This window comes from Lycorma delicatula, chromosome 6 (genome assembly GCF_047948215.1).
Source record: "Lycorma delicatula isolate Av1 chromosome 6, ASM4794821v1, whole genome shotgun sequence".
Classification (NCBI taxonomy): Eukaryota; Metazoa; Arthropoda; class Insecta; order Hemiptera; family Fulgoridae; genus Lycorma; species Lycorma delicatula.
Window position 1 is genome coordinate 126,914,995 of NC_134460.1, and position 20,986 is coordinate 126,935,980.

The following is a 20,986-nucleotide window of genomic DNA, read 5'->3' on the forward strand; positions in this document are numbered from 1 at the left end:
AAATGAATACACCACTAGCATTTTTTGAAAATAAAATTTTATTATGTACAGTAACATTAAAATATAAGCAATATGAAATGACGTCAATTACTCGAAACTTGCGAGAGCTAAAGTGGTGGTCGAATGACTATAAGATCTTTGAAGTTTAATTAATTTTATTTTTTATTAAATAAATTCACCGTCTTAAGTATTCCAACTCTTTCAGTCTACATATTGTTCAAAATTAAGTCTTTATTTATTTAAATAAATTAAACTTAAAAAGATATTTTTTCAGAAATCAAAATTTTGTAAAATCTAACATATGTATGGTGACTTTTTCCGGACTTGTGTTGAATATATAGTAAATGTTACTAATAATAATGGAAGGTTAAATAATATATGGAATTATGTTACGTCAACATCGTACTATTACTGGATATTATAAACCCGACTTTACGTTACATTGTATCGATGCGGTTAAGTTGAAGTTAGTTGGTAAGAAATTGGAAGGGGGAACCATCCCTTCAACAACCAACATTCTGTTATTTTGAAGTTATATCAATAACCGATGGTAGCGCTGCTATCGCTTTAACGCCATCTGATCACTTGCAATCGAACCATCCAGTTGAAAGGTGATAACGTGGTGTACAGGTTGAGTTTGTTACCGTCGTCTGGAATAATTTATCTTCGCACATGTGAAAAGACCGGTAAGTGTAAATATATTTTGATGCTTCTGATACATTAATTTCTCTGTCATCTAGAGAACGATAATACTCATCTTATCTGCTCATTATAATTTAATGTAAATAACCCAATGATGATTTTTATTAGGAAAACAATGTCATTTTTTCGATTTTCTTTCAGTTATGTATTAATACGTTAAAAAAAACATTTAAATAATAATTACTTCAAATTAATAATAACAGAAGTAAAGTAATAAATATTTTAATAAACTATACTATATTTATATAGTAGCTTTATATAGTTATAAAAAAAATTATTTTTATATAGTTAGTATCTGCTATTATATAAATAGTTTGTTTTAAAATACTATCCATTTTTTTGGCCTAATTAACTGTGAAATATTTAAAAAGTTATTATTTTATTTCTCTATGTTACTTTTACTCTTGAAAGATATTTCATTGCTGTTAAAAGTTTTCTTATCTCTATTTTTAACTTTAAAACAATTTATGGATAACTGACGAATTTCTGTAATTTGATAAGTTTGTACTTAAATTATCGGAAATTAAAAATGTTATATTATTGATATAAATTAAGAAGATTTTTGTATATTCTGTTGTGTATTTCATTAAAAAAAAATACATTTTGTTACCTATGTGTGTATAAAATTAAAAACAGCTTCGTATATTATTTTATCGGACAGCGACTATCCACAGTAGGTCTTAGAAAAGAATCACTACTTACGTATAAGAGGGAACTACTGTAAATTGGAAAAAAATCGCGTGTATCGGAAATTTGGCGACAGTATGTCAGGACTGTGTTAAAATCATTTTTTGAGGTTGTAATTCTTTATCAGTGCTTATCGAACCACCTAACTACGAGGGTTCTGTTTACTTTAGATATAGTATCCCACATTAACAAAAAGCTGTGAAAGGCGCAGTAATCTAAGATGTATTGAAGTTCATTAATTTTTTGAAACCTTTCTTTGGGTAGACCGTTCGGCTATTGAACCACATACATTTATTAAGCAAACACTAAAAAACAGAATCAATGTTTGCTTACTAATACATATACAAATATATTAACCGGGCCGTTCTAGTGGTTAACTTGTCGCCGATCAGTTGTTCAACAGCTGATTTTCGAAGTCGAAGGCTCTTAGTTTTAAATCCTAGTTAAAGTTAGTCGCTTTTATTCCGATTTGACTTCTAGGCAGTGGATACCGGTGTACTTAGATGGTTGGAGTTCAATTAACCAGATATCTCAGAAATGTCTGTAGAGACATACAAAGACTAGTTGAGTCTGTCAAGACTACACCTCATTTACATATGTCACACATATCATCCTCATCTCATTGGTCTGTGTGGGTGGGTGGGTTGCTTATTGTAAACTAGTTCAACAGCAGATTGCAACGTATTCATTAGGAAAGGAAGAAGAAATATATTAACCATAGCATTTTTTTTTAACCTCCGGATCCACCGTTAGGCATTCTTCAGAGGATGAAGATAAATGATTTGTAGCGTGTGTGAAAATGCCATGCCTGACCGGGATTCGAACCCGGGACCTCCGGATGAAAGGCCGAGACGCTACTACTCGCGCCACGGGGGCTGGCTTACCTTTTAGTTTTACTTAAGTAAAAGGCCACGAACATTAAGCAATATTAAATTTACTAATAAATTTAATTTACGAGTACATTAATTTGAAAAAACCAACATATAAAAGTAAAACTAAAAAAAAAACCCAATTAAATATTGATTTGCGTTTAATTCTATTTTCCGAACATCGCGGTGCATAATACGAGTGGATTAGGCATAAAACAATTTTAAATTTAATGAACAAAAGGAATGAATATTTTTTTACAATTTAATATGATTTAAAGTGTTATGTTTAACTTTTTAATTAATAAAAAAATTTAAGTCGCATTTTTAACAAATTAATTCTGAAGATGAATTACTTTTATAGAATATCTTTAAAGTACATAACGAACTCGTTAAAAAAATCACAGACCAGTACAACAAAAAAGTAAGTAAAAAATGCATTACAACAAACAATATTAATTTCAATAAATACTTTTTAGAGGTGTGATTAAAGATTAATAATAATGTTATTTAATGGAAATTGTTTTGTCAGTCTGACCTACGTTAAAATCTTGATATTAGAAATATTTTTATATTAATTTGCTGCAATTTAACATGTATCCGAAAATAATATTACAAGTACAGTATTTTATTTATTTTTTTTCAATTCCTCGGGTTTTTTTTAGTTCTATGTTTCGTCTCATTTTTACTCCGCTAGTTTTTTTATTGTTAACTTATATAAATAGAAGACAATTTCTCAAGTGAAAAGTATGGTACTTACGTATTAACGCCACCGCAGCTACAGCTTTATTTAAAAACAAAGTAGTCAATCGGATTTCGGTGGAAAATGGGCCGATATAGAGTTTAACATAAATAAAAAAAATATTTATTTTATAAATATAATTTAACCAAACTTAACCATCGCTCGCTAACCTTGACTAATTAACTCCGTAATTTTTTGAGTATTTATTTAATAAATTCAGTAATTACAATTATTTATTATTTAAATAATCAAATTGCAATAATTACTGAATTTATTAAATAAATACTCAAAAAATTACGGTGTTAATTAGTCAAGGTAAGCGAGCCTAGGTTAAGTTTGGTTAAATTATATTTATTAAATAAATATAAATAACCATTTATATTCTGTTTTGAATCTGTTTCGGCCCATTTTCCACCGAAATCCGAATGACTACTTTGTTTTTAAATAAAGCTGTAGCTGCGGTGGCGTTAATACGTAAGACCAAAAGTATGCATAAATTAAAAAAAAAAAAATGGTTATTCAATATGTAAAGCCGCAACAATGATATTTGAATATGTCATTTCAGCTGAAGGAGATAGTAAACCATACAATTTTTTTTTTGTCCTCAGTCATTTGACTGGTTTGATGCAGCTCTCCAAGATTCCCTATCTAGTGCTAGTCGTTTCATTTCAGTATACCTACATCCCTAACAATTTGTTTTACATATTGCAAACGTGGCCTGCCTACAATTTTTTCCTTCTACCTGTCCTTCCAATATTAAAGCGACTATTCCAGGATGCCTTAGTATGTGGCTATAATTCTGTCTCTTCTTTTAACTATATCTTTCCAAATGCTTCTTTCTTCATTTATTTGCCGCAATACCTCTTCATTTGTTACTTTATCCACCCATCTGATTTTTAACATTCTCCTATAGCACCACATTTCAAAAGCTTCTAATCTTTTCTTCTCAGATACTCCGATTGTCCAAACTTCACTTCCATATAAAGCGACACTCCAAACATATATTTTCAAAAATTTTTTCCTGACATTTAAATTAATTTTTGATGTAAACAAATTATATATCTGACTGAAGGCTCGTTTCGCTTGTGCTATTCGACATTTTGTATCGCTTCTGCTTCGTTCATCTTTAGTAATTCTACTTCCCAAATAACAAAATTCTTCTCCCTCCATAATCTTTTCTCCTTCTATTTTCACATTCAGTGGTCCATCTTTGTTATTTCTAATATATTTCATTACTTTGTTTTTGTTCTTGTATAACCATACAAAATGGTTATACTAATAGAAGAGTAGAAAATACTCTTCTCCGTTCGAATAAAGAGAAATTTTCCTGGGAAAGTTGAAATCTTTGTTTTTTAAGACAATTATCCCCAAGTAAATATTTCAAGAATCATCAGACATGCTAATATTAACAAAGCTAATGAAGCAAAAGCTTTTTTACTTTAATTTTAGGTGTTCTATAAGAAACGCATCTTAATAATTTGCAGGTGTAACGTTAATATGTTTATTACTTACTCGTTGTTTCAACAGAATTATTTCATATAATTTTTTTTTGCACAGTAACATTCTTTTTTATATTTATTAATTTTTGTTTTTTTTATAGTACTTTGATCTCATGATTTTTCTACGGTTTTCTTTGATACTTGAATAATAATGGAAAAGGTTTTTTTTTGCCAATGAAATTATTTCGTAATTCTAATTACGTTCCGATAAGAATGAAGTTTTTATTCATTTACTTGTCATTAATTACATCGATAATTTAGATCAATTTTCAACTTGTATTTTACGAGATATAATCTTCACTAGAGGTTTAATAGTAATAAATAAATTATGTACTAAATTTAATAGATGGAGGTAAATCAAATGAAAGAGAGCGTTCGTTCAGATCGTTTGTATTTGGAATTAATTTGCATTATAGGACGTTATAGTGTAAAGTGTGATTTTAGCTGGGTCAATAGAAATTTTAACCTCGAAAAGATTTACTGCAGCAAATAAATTATTGGTGGGATCGGAAAAGTATGTGAAATAAAATGCGCCCTAGCGGACATGTACGATTAACTATTGAATTTATTAATTGACAAATTAAGGAAAAAAATTTAGTTTTTCGAAAATAACGGCTTTATTTTTATTCACATATAAAAATAAAAAGCACCAATAGGCAGCTGAGGAAATTTCGCATAAAAAAACCTCCCGGGTACCTTTTTCTACTTAGAGCTAAGTGCGCTTGCGAATTTTATAAGCAACAAAATCGCGCTATAGCTGTGATACATAGCTAGCGTAACTATAGGACGCGCAATAAATTTCCATAACTCTGTTCCTATAATTAAAAATTAAAAAAAATTACGGATTCATAAGACCCAAGGCTAATTAGTTAAACTTTCGAAGTAGTTTTAATTTCCGATTGCCCGTTAATCTACCGTAAAAATTTGCAAGTTGTTGATAAAAAGCGTATAACGATAAAAAATTGTAAAAATGAAAACGTATAGCGTTCTGTTCTTAAGTACAGCATTCTCATTCCATAAGGGATATCTCTATATCTTATTTAATTGTTATCAACATTTGAAAATTGCATTTTTAGAAAAAGCGTGTTTTGATACCTTGGCTAACACTCAAAACCAGTCGTTATTAATTCTATTTTTTCAAATATAAAAATATTTTAATTATTTGTAAAGTAAAACATGTATTTTAATATGGCGTAGATGGTTTTTCAAAAACATTAATTTTTCAATGAGTTTAGGAATCTTAGTTTACTTTGTACACGCATGAAAATGACCCTATAAACAAATTGTTACAAAAATGAATGAAAACAGATATTATGTAACTTCGTAGATTTATGTAAAAAATATCATTTATCAATATTTAACCTTAGATTTCATTGATTTTTTAAAACTTTACAAATTTTTTGCTGTCTGTGGAAAAAAGGTGGTTTTTGAAAAAAAAATATTTAGTTTTTCGACAATATTTTGTTTATTTCTAATTTTATGAAAAAATAAATACCGCCGCTAGAAAAGTAAGACGATTTTGCATAAAAAGCTCCGAACACTTTTTTCTATTAGCAAAATTAAGAAATTAGGGATAAATAAATTATTTATTCGTTTAGTTTTACTGTGTACTAGATGGTATCCAGTTTGTAAGCTACTCTAACTATAGCGCGAATTTGATGCTTATTGTAAAATTCGTTAGCGTCCTTAAATTTGCTCGGAAAAAAAGTACCTGAATTGTTTTTTAAGCAAAATTTCCTCAGCTATTTATTTATGCTTTATATTTTTACATGCCATTAACAATAAAGCTAAAACTTAAGATTTAATTAATTTACCTTTTTTTCGAAGTTAAGGCCTTTTTGAATTTCTATTGACTTGGCTATTTATAAATATTTAGTTATGTTGTTTTTTCTTAAATTTTTTTTCAATTCCATACATTGTCATTAAATCTATTAAAACATTTCATTTTACTGTTCTGCATCTTCTCATTTTATTGCACGAATTAACTAATAAAACCTTAAGATTCTCGTTAATTAGTTAATCAACAAATTAAACAGTTAATCGCTCATGTCCGCTAGAGCACAAACACTTTTATTCTACATACTTTTCCGAATCGACCCCAATAATTCATTTTCTGTAATGAAGTTTTTCGAGGTTAAGGCCTTTTTGAATCTCTGTTGACTCAAGCTATTTATAAAAATTTAGTTTTTTCTTCATTTTTTTTTTTTAATTTCATATATTGCCATTAAATCTATTAAACGTTTAATTTTTCTGCCCTACATCTTCTCCTTTTATTGCATGTTAAGATCAAGTTAAGATCTCGCTTTACTATTACTTGAAAAAGAGCGTCATTAATGTGATGATAATAAAATTATTGTATGGAAATGTTTCATTTGTTTTGTGAAGTTACGATTATAATTAGTACACAAAAAAGATGACTGAATTCAACGTAGGGATTTGTGTTTCTCATTATAACACTCGTTAAAAAAAAAAATTAATGTGAAAAATCGAATAATTCCTCAATTAATTGTCGCCGGTTCAAATTTTGAAGATGAATAAAATTGTAGAAAATCTTTATTTTATTGCAAAAACATTTGTTTAAAACTGCATTTAATAACAAGTTAATTCGTAAAAAGAGAACATTTCTATTCTGCAGATAATAAAAGATAAGTTTATTATGGAACTAACATTTTATGACTTTCAAAGTAAAATATACATTATCACAGTCCCTTTTGGTACATTAACTTATTAATAAGTAATTATTAAGAAAAAACGTAGATAGTTATTAAAAAAATAGTTAAAAACGAAAGAAAAATATTGATACTAAAATATAATTTTAAGATATTGACTTGTCAAGAGATTACATTTTTAAACAACTAGTGAATATGTTCAACTTTTCTCGGGTGTAAAAAGTGGAAAAAAAGGTTATTAAGAACAACAAAATCCAGTTATTTAAGCATTAAAACTGATTTATTAGTTAAACCAGTTACATTTACTGGCCAGATAAGGTAATTGTGTGTTTCTTATTTCATTAGAATTCATGTATTATTAATATAAGTATTCAAGTATTTCGTTGTCTAAGTTGGAGTTTGCTCTTCAACATAGGCAACCGAGTTAAAGAGCTTAGTAACGCGGTTTTTTTATTATATAGAAAGTTCATTTTAATATATTCTTTAAAACTCGTACGTCCATGATCATTTTACATCATTTAATTTTATAGTGCTTAATAAACATTCATTATAAGAAATCTAAGAATTACCTTATATATTTTCAAAAGAAAATCATTGTATATGTAGTCGTATTACTATGTGTTACGAGAGAAAAAGCGCTTCTTTGAAGAATTATATATTGATGGAAATATATAAAATTTATTCGGTACAAAAATTATTTTTTTACATTTTTGTGGGTGAGTTTATATTTTATTTAAAGGAAATTTGTAAAAGATTACGGAAAATTAGTCAAAAGAAACACAAATTGTCTGTTTCTTTTTTTGATAGTCCAATTTCAACCTCATTGTTTCATTAAGATTTTTATGTAGAAAATTAGTTCATTTTAAAGAACAGGGTGATTGTGTTGAATATGATATCCAAGTCGTATTTTATTCATACTTAGAATATTTATATTTATTAAGTACTCAATTACACATTTCAGCTAGTTCTGTACACCGCTTGCAAGTATTTTATGATATATTTACATTAGAACATCTGAATTTTCAGTTATATGTACGTCAGATTGTCCAATTAATTATTTAATTGTTAATGTAGCCTAATTAACTTTTTAACTGATAAAAAAATGTAATATTATTAATGAAAGCATAACATAATTTAGGCTTTAAGTACTTTTATACTAATTTTTACTTCCTTGTACAAATTAAAGGAAGTAATGTGATCGCGAAAAATTTCGGTTTTCAGGTTTCTACGGAAATATCCATTTTGACTAACCCTGAATCCATTTTTACTAGTTTCGTACGTATGTATCTCGCATAACTCGAAAACGAATAGCCGTAGGATGTTGAAATTTTGGGTTTAGGACTGTTGTAACATCTAGTTGGGTACCTCCTCTTTTGACTGCAATCGACTGGACCAAAAGTGTCCATAAAAGTCCAAATTATTTGAATTTTTGACTTTTTCTTCTGCAGTAATAAGCCTTCGCTCTCAACGATATTTCATTAGTGGTACATATTTTCATAGGTTCCAGAGTTGTTGGCAAATAAATTTTTAATTAAATATTTGGATCTTACAAGGGGAAGGCACATCAGTTCACATTAGACTTCATCTCCTTTTTTTTAACTTTTATATAATTATTATGATGTATAAATAATTATAATTATTAACTTCCGAATATAAAAAAAATTTACGATAAATAATAATTCAATAATAACAAGTCATGTGGTGTCCAAATCAGATTTTTTACCACATAACTTCTTAATCTACTACTATGTTTTAATATACCGGTTATCCCAAAAGTCGCTTGACCGAGAAATACAATATTTCAAAAGCGAAAACAATGGCTTGTTAGTATTTCAACAATAAATCTTTTATACATAGTAAAATATATTATACATTTTTTTTAAATCTTGCAAGAGTTGCTCAAAATGCTGCCCATGTTCTTCAATACATTTTTCACAGCGGGTTTTTACACTTATAACCACCAATTTTTTACACAAATCTTTGTTTGCATTTAACAAATGCGTTCATCTTCGATTATTTGTTTCAGCTGTTGAAAATCTGTAGGCTTATATGAGAAAACATTATTTTTAAAAATTCCCTAAACTGAAAAGTCTAACGGTGTAAAATCATATGATCTTGGTAGCCAGTCAGTTGTAACTCATCTTCCGATGCGCTCCTCAAAGTTGCTGCCAATACATTTTCTTACCGACAAACTGTAATGCGGTGGAGCACCATCATGTTGCCAAATTAAATTAATATTTTCAAATAAAGGGTTATTTTGTAGCTCAGATGCTCAACACTCATCTTTGTCTGATTCTTTCTTTTCGTAGGGGTCCTTCCAGAATTGGTAAAATCCAGAATTATGTATGTTTGCATTTTTGTTTATTATACTTACAAAATTTGGCTTGTTTTTCATTATGTTTGTTCCGATAAACGTTTTATGAAAACTTATATTAAAATTGCGTTGTAGTTCATCTGTAGGACGGCATTTTGTTGGTTGTGACTTTCGGGAGATAATGATTCATTTGTTCGCATTAAAAAAATACCGGAAATTTCGACCGTCTGTTAGAAAAAAGTCTAGTCATATAGTGATGTTAGCTTACAATTTATTGTAAGGAAAAATCATACTTGTCTGTAATTGTTTCACTATTTACCATTGTGAAGTGACCGTTCGTGTTTCTTACGTTCCTTGTAATTCTAATAGAAATTATTCTTAGGTATACAAAATAAATTGATGCGAGTCTGCTTTTCGGTCAAACGCAGAATATTATTTTTTGAATTTGGTTAAATAAAAATAAAAACAATGATTTTTCTTCTTTTGTGTAAATACGAGGGCGGTCCAGAAAGTAACTTACGTTTGTGCTTAGCGTGAAGATGGGTGGGGATAGAGCCGCCATCTTGGCGTCAAAACGTTTCTACACTCGGTACGCATCAAGCTGTCGTAGCGTGTGAACTGTGATTTTTCTACTTGGTTCGTTGTGAATTACTGAAATGTGCGCTTCAATAGAAAATCCCGGGAGTTGAGGTGCGCTCAGTGATTAGGTTTTTACTGGCAAAAAACCTCAAACCAATTGAAATTCATCGGCAACTTTGTGGGGTGTACGGAGATGGAATAATGAGCGAAAGTGGAGTGAGGCAGGGGCCCATTCAGTTTAAAAATGGCCGCACCAATGTTCATGATGAGGACCGCAGTGGTCGGCCTAGCCTTGTGACTGATGAACTGAGAATAAAAATTAACGATAAAAATAGTAAAAATCGCCGCTTTACGATTACGGAACTCTCTCTTCATTTCCCTCAAATTTCACGAAGTCTACTGCATGAGATTTTATCGGGGAAACTTGGTTATCCCAAGTTTTGTGCAAGATGGGTGCCAAAAATCTTGACGGAAGACCACAAAAAAACAGCGTCTTGATGCATCGCTGAATTTCTTCGAAGCCTACTACAAGGATGGTAACCTACTACTCTTCGTGTCGTAACGGGAGATGAGACATGGGCAAAGCATGTTAATTGTGAGATAAAAAGACAGTCCATGGAATGGGGCACACGAGTTCTCTCAGAAAACCGGTAAAATGTTTGCAAACGTTGTCAGCCACAAAGATTAAGACAACTGTGTTTTGGGACGCTGAGGGAGTGCTTCTGGTTGATTTCCTTGAACATGGCAAAACAATTAACTCAGAAAGGTATTGCGAAACATCGATAAAACTGAGGTGAGCGATACAAAACAAGCGTTGGGGAAAACTGAGCTCAAAAGCGTTCTTTTTTCACGACAACGCATGTCCACACACTGCTAATCGAACCCGAGAGCTCTTGCATGGTTTTGGATGGGAGGTGTTTGATCATCCACCATGTAGTCCGGATCTGGCGCCAAGCGATTACCACCTTTTTCCAGGGATGAAGACCTGGCTCGCAACACAGAGCTTTGACAGTGACGCATAACGTCATGCCGATGTAAACAAGTGGTTGAAACTAAGAAGGCAGTTCTACAGAGAAGGAATTGTAAAGCTTGTGCGTCGTTATGATAAGTGCCTCAATTTAAATGATTATTTAGAAAAATAGTATTAATAAATAATAGTAATAATAAATTGATAAAAATAAAAAGTTGCTTGTCAGCCCTCGTATAATATCCACAGGCTTGGTCTAGTGGTGAAAGCGTCTTCTCAAATCGGCTGATTTAGAAGTCGAGAGTTCCAGCGTTCAAGTCCTAGTAAAATCGGTAATTTTTACACGGATCTGAATACTTGATCGTGGATACCGGTGTTCTTTGGTGGTTGAATTTCAGTTAACCACACATCTCAAGAATGGTCGAACTGAGATTGTACAAGACTACACTTCTTTTACACTCACACATATCATCCTCATTCATCCTCTGAAGTATTATCTGAAAGGTAATTACTGGAGGCTAAGAAAGGAAAAGAAAGCCCTCGTATAATAGATATGAAATCTTCGTATCATGAAAAATTTCTTAAAATTGGCTTATAAAACATAAATAAATAGACGAGATTTAATCTACACTAAAATATGTGGAAACATTCAAAAATTTATATTAAATTCTGTTGGGTAGTATTATGGTTTAAGCAAAGTAATGTATTATTTAAAACTAACGTTTATTTAAAATTTTAATTAGTTATATGTTATTAAATTAGATTTATTTATTTTTTTCAGATCGCAGTTTAAGAATGTTGGTGATGTGTTGATGTGAATTAATAGTGGAAAGAGAAGAAAAAAGAAAAAATGTATTATTTTTCGTCACTGAACTGGCCTTTATTGCAATTACGTTCTACTGGGTTGTGTTTATTCGTAACAGTATATTTAAGTTTATTTCTAATAGCGAGTGTAATATTATTTACACCGTTATTTAGAAGTAACGTACAATTTAGTGAATATGATGTTTACAGTAATATTAGAAAAAGTGAATTAATTGACCGTCGTTTTATAAAAGAGAGTGTTTCATCTTTAGATTATACTAAAGATGAATTATTTGATTACGAAGTAAATAAACAGAAAAACGATTACGTTTGGTTAAATTCATTATTATTGTTGAACGAAACCTTTCATGTAGCCAGTTCATCAACATCACGTGGTTTAAAATGGCCGACTATGTCAACAGTTGATAATCATCGTATCGATTGCAGCACTTTACAAGAAGTTACCGATTTAGAATTTATTGCTGCCGGTTGGACTAAAGCGGTCTACCGTGGTAAATTTCGTGGTGATTATATCGCTGTTAAAACCGTTAATCTTAATGGACATGATATTCAACAATGTTTAAAACGTGTTCCTCAACCGACTGTAGCTTCGTGTTACAGACGTGCTGCTGCAAAAATTCTTAAAGAGCTGATTCTTCTTACGGAACTGTCTCATGGAAATCTTGTTAAGGTAATTAACAACAATTATTTGCAATTAAATTATTCTGGGTTCTTTTTCGGAATTTCACAGCCAAAAGAAAAAATCAGAATTAGTTTAAATATCACTTTTGTTATTATTAAATTGTATATATATTTTGTTGTATATTTAACGTAAATTAGGCCAGATTACCTAGTGAAGCGTAGGTGATATATGGTTAGATTGTGTTAATATATACGTTTGTTTCGTCCGTATAAGCAATCAAAATAATTAATTAAACATAACCTACGCTCCCTAACTATATAACATTACTATATAGTTTTGTTTTAACATAAACCAATCTAGTTTTGCGTATATGGAATATTTGCAATATGCAAATAAGATTAAAAAAAAAATTTTTTGGCTGTGAAATTCCAAAAAAATACCTTATTTTGTAATACTTATGTTTATTTTTTTTTTTGCACGATCATTTATTTATTGATTTTGTTTTTCTAATAAGATAAAATAATAATTTCCAGAAAAATCAGAAAGTTCTAAAGATTGCATAAAAATAGATTTAATTTTGGAACATGAAATAAATATTGTTTAATTTTCTTAAGAGGAATTGTTCATTTTATCATAACGTAATTTTCTCTTCTTTTAAATGATTGTAACATTGTGATTTAGTATTAGTTAAAATTCGGATAATTAAATATGTGAAAAAATTAAAATTTCATTAATCTGAGATATTTTATTAATAATTATTTATTTTTTTCTTTAATTTTAATAAAATTCTTTCACTTCGATCTGTATACAATCTTCATCAACATATTATTTTGCGCTTAATTTGAAAGCTAATCGATGGAATGAAACAAAATTAGGTACTTACGTATTAACGCCACCGCAGCTACAGCTTTATTTAAAAACAAAGTAGTCAATCGGATTTCGGTGGAAAGTCTCTTTATTAATTTTAATAAATGGTTATTTATATTTATTTATTTTATAAATATAATTTAACCTACGCTCGCTAACCTTGACTAATTAACACCGTAATTTTTTGAGTATTTATTTAATAAATTCAGTAATTATTGCAATTATTTATTATTTAAATAATCAAAACACTCCTGTTAATTAGTCAAGGTTAGCGAGCGTAGGTTAAGTTTGGTTAAATTATATTTATAAAATAAATAAATATAAATAACCATTTATTAAAAATAATAAAGAGACTGTTTTGAATCTATGTTAAACTCTATATCGGCCCATTTTCACCGAAATCCGATTGACTAATTTGTTTTTAAATAAAGCTGTAGCTGCGGTGGCGTTAATGCGTGAATACCCAAAATTATTAATTTCAATAAAACTATGTAATTTGTCAATGATTTTCTTTACTTATATTTTATATGTATCTATTTTTTATCAACTGTTTCGTCAAGGATGATCTAGTTTTTCAACCAGATCCTGGTGTAACTGTATGCGGTTCGATTCTATCATCATTCTTTTTTTTTTTAGTTTTATAAAACAAAACGTTTTAGATTTTTTTAAATATACATTACACATAGTTTCAGAAAATACAGTTTCTTTAAAAAATCTCTTAATTCTATGTTTTACCCAAAAGATAAGGAGAAGAAAGTGGAGGAGATATTCGATGAGCTAGCTACTTATAATTAGCGAAATACCGGTCTGAGAAAGTATAGCTAATGATATTATTAATTACAGATTTCGTTGAAATGTGCAATATGTAATTATTAATTACGGTTTCGTTAATCCATATTATTTTGACAAACAGGGTTTAAGATGTTGCTCTGAAAGCGTGGCAAAATGAGAGGTCACTTCATCTTGGCTATTCATAAATTATATCACTCTTGGGGAGAATGTATCCTATTTAATATAAGATCAACGGTAGCTAATAAAATAAAAATTCTGCTATTATTTGTAGAGGTTTACCCTTGAATTTTGATCTCTGGTGACATCCGTTACCGCATATTCGACTGCCCTTCTTCTGGTCTCCCGTTAAAGCCCATCAGGGCTAGGAACAGGGGGGATGGTGTGGCGACCGGAAGCGTCACAAGGCGGGTATCTTTCCCTACAGGGTTGGGATGCCCTGCTTCTGGTGGTGGGACTGGAGATAGTATCCTGAACTTCGAAGTTAAGGGTAAGGCTTTGATTAATGGTGATCCTTTTTTTTGCGCGAATCATATTGTCGGGCTGTATGGAAGTTTGTCAATGAAATCGCAAGTTCAACTACCATATTTTAAATTTAGGGGTTGAAAACAGTAGTACAGGTGCGAATTGGAAAAGCGATTAAACCATTAGAGTTATGATATCGGTTCGTATAACCCAATTACCATTAACGAGGAACGTTAATTCTTGAGAACTTAGGTTTAATATATAATGAAGGTATCATTTATTCTAGAACGCACGGCTTGAATAGGCCCTAATATCCCGTCTTCTATTTATTATTTTTAGTTATTAACACTTCTAGTTATTTATTTTTAGTTTTTACTTTCCCGTCTAGCGCTATAACAGAGCTTTAGCTCTAGAAGTGAAAGTATTATAATCGATCCAATTTGGGAATATGTTTTTCACCGGATTTTGACGTTTTGACACATAAGGAACCCAAAAAACCGGATGGAAATTTTCCGGTTGTTAATGTTCGTGTGTTCGGTGTTGGCCTCTAAATCACCTTATATCTCCATAACTACTGAACCGATTTTGACCAGACTTTGTCAGATTCACTTCTAGATATAGGGCATTGATGCCATTAAATTTTCAAGGTAAAGGGGGTGAGGCTGTAGGGAAAGGTAATCAAGATAACCTAAAGGTATCTTAAGATTTCGCCTAATTGTCATATTTTTCTTAGGCACATTTATTAACAATTAAAAAAATAACAATATTTACAAAAAAATATTTTCAAAATCGCACCTCGATCCCAAAAAAAGCTCCAAACTTATGTTATATTATGGCGCAATAGGTGAGCAGTAGAATTAAATAAATGAATAATATCTAAAGTGTAAAAAAAGTATCTCGTTCTGGCTGGGTCTCGAAATCGATCGCCTGGTTGACTCGGTACCTGGTGTGTTAATCGTCGTGGCAACACCAGTTTGCCGACCGCACAAGTGAAATTACATTAGTTTAGTTTGGCCGACCGTCGCCGCTAGTACCGCCTCACCCTCGCGAAATAAATACTCTATACGTGCGTGCTTTAGTTAGAATCATTGAAATACAATTATAAATATTTTAAATTAAATTGTGTGTGTATGCGTGTGTAAGTCGCGCATCAGAAACAACCCACAGTTGTAGGACTTTTCCGGAACGCGGTTTTATCCGTGTGACTAGAAAGTCGTACAACTGGGTTGTCAGTTTTTTTTTAATGTATGAATAAATAAGTAGGTCGTTGTGTTAATTTGAATTAGTAAAAGCTCTTCGGAACAGTTTTCAGGTCTATACCATTAAGGACCCACAAGGGACATAGTAGTATATATGCAGATAAATAAGATTCTCTAAAGGGTAGTTAAAAACAATAAAAAAAATGAACTCCTTGACCAAAATTATATATGGAATCAATATATCGTTTTAGGAGTGATAATATTTCGGTATCATGTGAAAAGCTGACAGAGGGAATTTCTTTTTATTTAGAAATAGAAGACTGGAATTTTTTTTATTTAAAAATAAACCTCGTAATTAAATAAATGTTTAAATTTATACTTATTACATTTGTTAGAGTTTGATTAACGCGCAGATTTTTCTCAGCTTTAGTTTTTTTAATGTTTTCTTTAGATTTGTTATTAGTAAATTTAAATTTAATAAAATTTTGAACTAAAATAAAAATCACCTTATTTAATAAACACCAGTTTCACTTCTCGTTAATAAATTTAATTATTAGTTTTCTATTTGAAATATTGTTTTTTAGCATGACTTAATTTATTGGTGATTATCACTTATAAAATTAATTTTACTAATTATATGTAATTAAATTCACTTTATTTAAAAAATATATATATATTCTTAAGAATTTTGTTGCACTATAATATCGTAATTTGTGTTTTAATATAAAAATTAAAATTTCTTTCTTTCGTTTTCATAATTTTAATAAAAATAATTTTGCTTTAATGGCAATCAATATTTCAGATGACCTATAAAATTATTAGAAAAAATTCGATCGACTTATTTTTAATATTTTTAATATTTTTTATTATTTTAAATTTTCATATAAATAATTTTATAATATTTATTTTTTTTATACGCATGGAAAAAAAAGAAAAAATCTTTATCTTTTTGTGCTATCGGTTTGATATACCTCTTCTTTTGTTCATTTACTCTCCTTTTCTATCTCTGCCCACTCTTTTTGTTGAGGTGTAAGGTGTTCTTAGTTGTTATTGTTAGTTAAAATATAGCGTGTTGTCCCTTATCTTTTTCGTTATCAGTCAACTTCTGCTATTTACACAGGATATAAATGTTGACAAGTGTCTTGTTGGTATTTTAACGAGGTTTCTGTAACGTATAAAATATTCTTTTTTCCTATTTATTTCAACTTGTCTATCCATTTTATCGTCTCAATTTATATTTTCGACTTCAGTATTTTTTTTTACGAATTCTTTATATATGTTTATCGTTTTTATTATTTCATTGATAAAGTATAATATACTATCTTTGAAAAGTATTTATTTAAAAATGTTATTTGTCATTACTATTTATAATATATTGTTCATTATTAAGTTACTTTTAGTAATTTAGTCATTTGACTATATTCTACAGTTTCGTGCAAAAGTGGTTATGAAATGAAAAAAAAATTAATCGAAAAATAAAATCTCATTAAATCAACCATTTATAAAAACGAAGGTTACTTTTTTATTGTTCCAGTCAAAAGTTGCGTGCCAGATAGTCAGTATTAAGTAATTTTCTTCGTTTTAACATAATTCTTTTTCTCTATATACATTAGATAGAATTTTTCAGTCGTGGAAACACTTGTATCATTTCTTCTTTTTAACTAGTTGTCATATGTAAATAGTTCTTCTTAAATATTAATTTCTTTTTCAAGAAGACATTGTCGTTCAGTTAATAATGTAATTTAAAGAGTGAACATAAACATATAATCTATTTAATATGAACATTCAAACAAAATTATATATGAGAATAAAAATTATCTAAATAATATTAAATATTGTACTTTTATTGATGAATTGGATTCATCAATAAATACACCGAGAGGCATGATTTGCAGAGTAATTTTTCACTGAAATATTTTTCTCATAAATGTTATTTTATTCTGTGACTATCGCATTTTAGTTTAGTTGAAAAATAGAATCTTCTTGTTTTCCTTTAGGCTATCCTGAAAAGGATAAAGGATAAAAAAATTTAGTGTGGTATTTATAGTCTTTATAAAAACTGCAATGAATTTTTTTACGAAATTACTGCTGAACTTTTCGATAATAAGTTAATACCGAACTTTTTTACTGCACTGAAATTCTATACGCTAATCTATCAGGAACTTTTACATTGTATATTAAGTTTTTTCCTTGTAAATATTTTAGCGGTAAGTAAAGAAGACTTGTTTATTTCTACAACAAGCCCTTCAACGTTAATTCTTCCGATGTCATATTTTTTTATTTGTTTGTTTAACCTCCGAGACCACCGTTGTGTATCGCTTCAGAGAATGAGATGAATGATTTGTAGCGTGTGTGAAAATGCCATTCATGACCGGGATTCAAACCCGGGACCTCCGGATGAAAGGCTGAGACGCTACCACTCGCGCCACGGAGACCGGCCCGATGTCATATTTGGATGCAGCGTAACAAACCAATAGACGTAAGTAGTATACAGAGTTTCGAGAGGCCCCATTATTTACTGTAGTCTATAAATAATAATTTATTCGTAAAACCTACCTTATAATTTACAGAAGTTGTTGAAAATCCATCCACTTCTTTGCACTTGACAACACGTTTGAGCGTGCTCCTGGTTACTCTTGTTAGCTGTACCCTGTCTGTTTCCAGGATGGCATTGGTAATGCTTGTTTTCAGTTCCTGCAGGATGTGTGGATTGCTCCTATAAACAATTCATTTTAATTATCTCCGCAGAAAAAAAACTGGACTAGTCAGATTCGGGGATCTTGGTGGCCACAATCGTATAGAAATGATTCCAAATTTCTTTGAATTATATTTAACAGCTAAAACATCTGTATTTTATTAATAAAAAAAACACGATAAAAAAAAATTTAGCACGATATATAACCCGCATCAAAGATTTTTTTCATCTATTTTTAATAAATCTATCTATTTTTAATTTGTACAGTTTTTTAATAAATAAGAGGCTAATAAATCAAATGGAAATGTAAACAAAGGAAAACCAATCAGATCAATGCAAGATGGCCGCTGTCAAACACAACGACCAATCACAAACAGCCCGTATAGCCGTTGCCAATGTAAACAAAATCACAACTGATTAAGTAACAAATTTCTTTGAATTATATTTAACAGCTAAAACATCTGTATTTTATTAAAAAAAACATCAAAACAAAAAAGAAAAGCCACCAAGAAGGATGAATTACAGTAAATAAATTAAAACACCCAACTTTCTTATAGCCCAGATAGACTTAAGACTATGCAAACAAAAAAAAGTCGAAATAATCAAATACACAGAAAATAATATCCCTACATAATGACCAAAAAATCCTTTGTTAGGCTATTTTTTTACATATATATGATCAAACAATCGTTTTTTGGTCATTTAGCGTTCTTTGCTATGTAAAAGCAAAGAACAAAATTCACAAATAGTAACACTAAAACCACACAACTAAGTATTCGTTTTTTTTGTTGTTTTTTCTAACCTTCGAAACCACCTTTATGAATTGCTTCAGATGATGATATGAATGATTTATAGCGTATGAAAATGCCATGCCTGACCGGGATTCCAACTCGGAACCACCGGATTAAAGTCCCAGACGTTACCACTCGCGTCACGGAAGCCGGCAAACATATTCGTTAGGAGCCGAATAAAAAACACGACTTACTAATATGGCGTTGTGTGTCAAACCAATTTTATACGGACTATAATTACTTTTAATACGCGAAACCCTTTGCAATGATTGAAAATTAACTTAAACCTCTTCAAAAATGATTCCGTTTGAACTATGTTGTGTGTTCCTGAGTCGACAAACCAGATAGCCTTTATATCTACGCAGACAGTGGAAAAACAAAAAATATTGTATATCCACAAGTATTGCAAAATTAAACTTCTGTGAAACGTATGCTTTGTTTTATTTCTCATCCATGCAACCACAATGTGCCACAGCGAAGCGTGGCGGGTAGAGCTAGTTTTTATATATATAGATATGAGTAAATTGAATTGTATTCCTTGGCATTTGTCTGTTAGACAATATTTTTTAACCGTCTTTAGTAGATAGTAAATCACAGCAACCTTTGGATTGGGAAGCCAATGTTCTACCATTGAGCTATTCTGAATATATTGTGTCATAGTATGTCTTCTAGAGAACGGTAATGTCCTTTGTAAATCACGGAAAAAAACATTACAAAAAACACCTATCAGACTAGACATTTCTCCTTCACTCATCATATAACTGTTTACTCACATACAACTGTATGCGCGTGTATTTGAATATTAATTGTAAAGAAATTATGAGGAATATCATTTTTTTAAAACTATGTAATATATCTTTGACTTCCGCTATTATAATTTGATTTCAAGAATTACGCATTATAATTGTAAAATATCAGGTGTTTTATATAAAAAAAAGTTAAAAAAATGTTTTTAAGGTTGTGGTTATATCCATCATCTTGAAACAAGTTTTCCAGTTTAATTACTTTGACTTTTAATGTTTTTAACAACTATAAAAGGAATATTGGTATTTTGAAACTTTAGGATTCTAACTATTTATTAACAGTTTTTTATATATAGATATAAAACTGTTAATAAATAGTTTCTGGTAAATACAACTAGGAAACACCATTTGGTTGAAATTTTCGTATTAAACTGTAGCAGTTTCTAAATTTATGTACGTAAATCAGTGTTAGATTTTTCAGTAGAGATTGAGCGATTAGTGTCATTTAATAAATTTTGAAATAAAATTTTATTTGAAGCATTAAAATCTAAATTAAACTAGAGGTATTAGAAATAAGGAAATATGAGAACCTTCCTACTACCTAAGCATGTGATCAAAAGGAAACTACCGGGTAGAAGATTTCCAGGCAGAACACATAGAAGATGCTTTGAAAAAGAAAATGTTGATAGTTGTACTATCTATAATAAACTATGATAAAATTAATTTTACGTTAAGTATTTTTTTTGAAAAAATAATTTAGATCGCAATGAATTTTCATTATAAGTAGTGATAAGTAGTTTTTAACGACATTTATTTCTATTATCTATAGAATTGTTGTAAGTGTATTCGGTGAACATAAACTGGTTAATGTCGACGTTTTGTTTTAGTCGGTTGTCGGGTAATCAAATTAGAAGGGCGATTATTTGTAACAACAAACTAAAAGAAGATGAAAAGGAAGAATTTGA

At 29.8% G+C, this 20,986-nt stretch overlaps 1 protein-coding gene across 1 annotated transcript in view; it reads left to right on the forward strand.

Annotated features, from left to right (window-relative positions):
* Positions 1 to 544: 544 nt before the first annotated feature.
* The window catches only part of LOC142326208 (extracellular tyrosine-protein kinase PKDCC-like), a 108,336-nt gene continuing 87,894 nt past the window's right edge, over positions 545 to 20,986 (forward strand). Inside the window, exons 1-2 of the mRNA XM_075368493.1 lie at positions 545 to 686; positions 11,807 to 12,520. Of these exons, the coding sequence (XP_075224608.1) occupies positions 11,876 to 12,520 (645 nt within the window). The 5' untranslated portion in view covers positions 545 to 686; positions 11,807 to 11,875. The remainder of the gene's footprint in view (positions 687 to 11,806; positions 12,521 to 20,986) is intronic.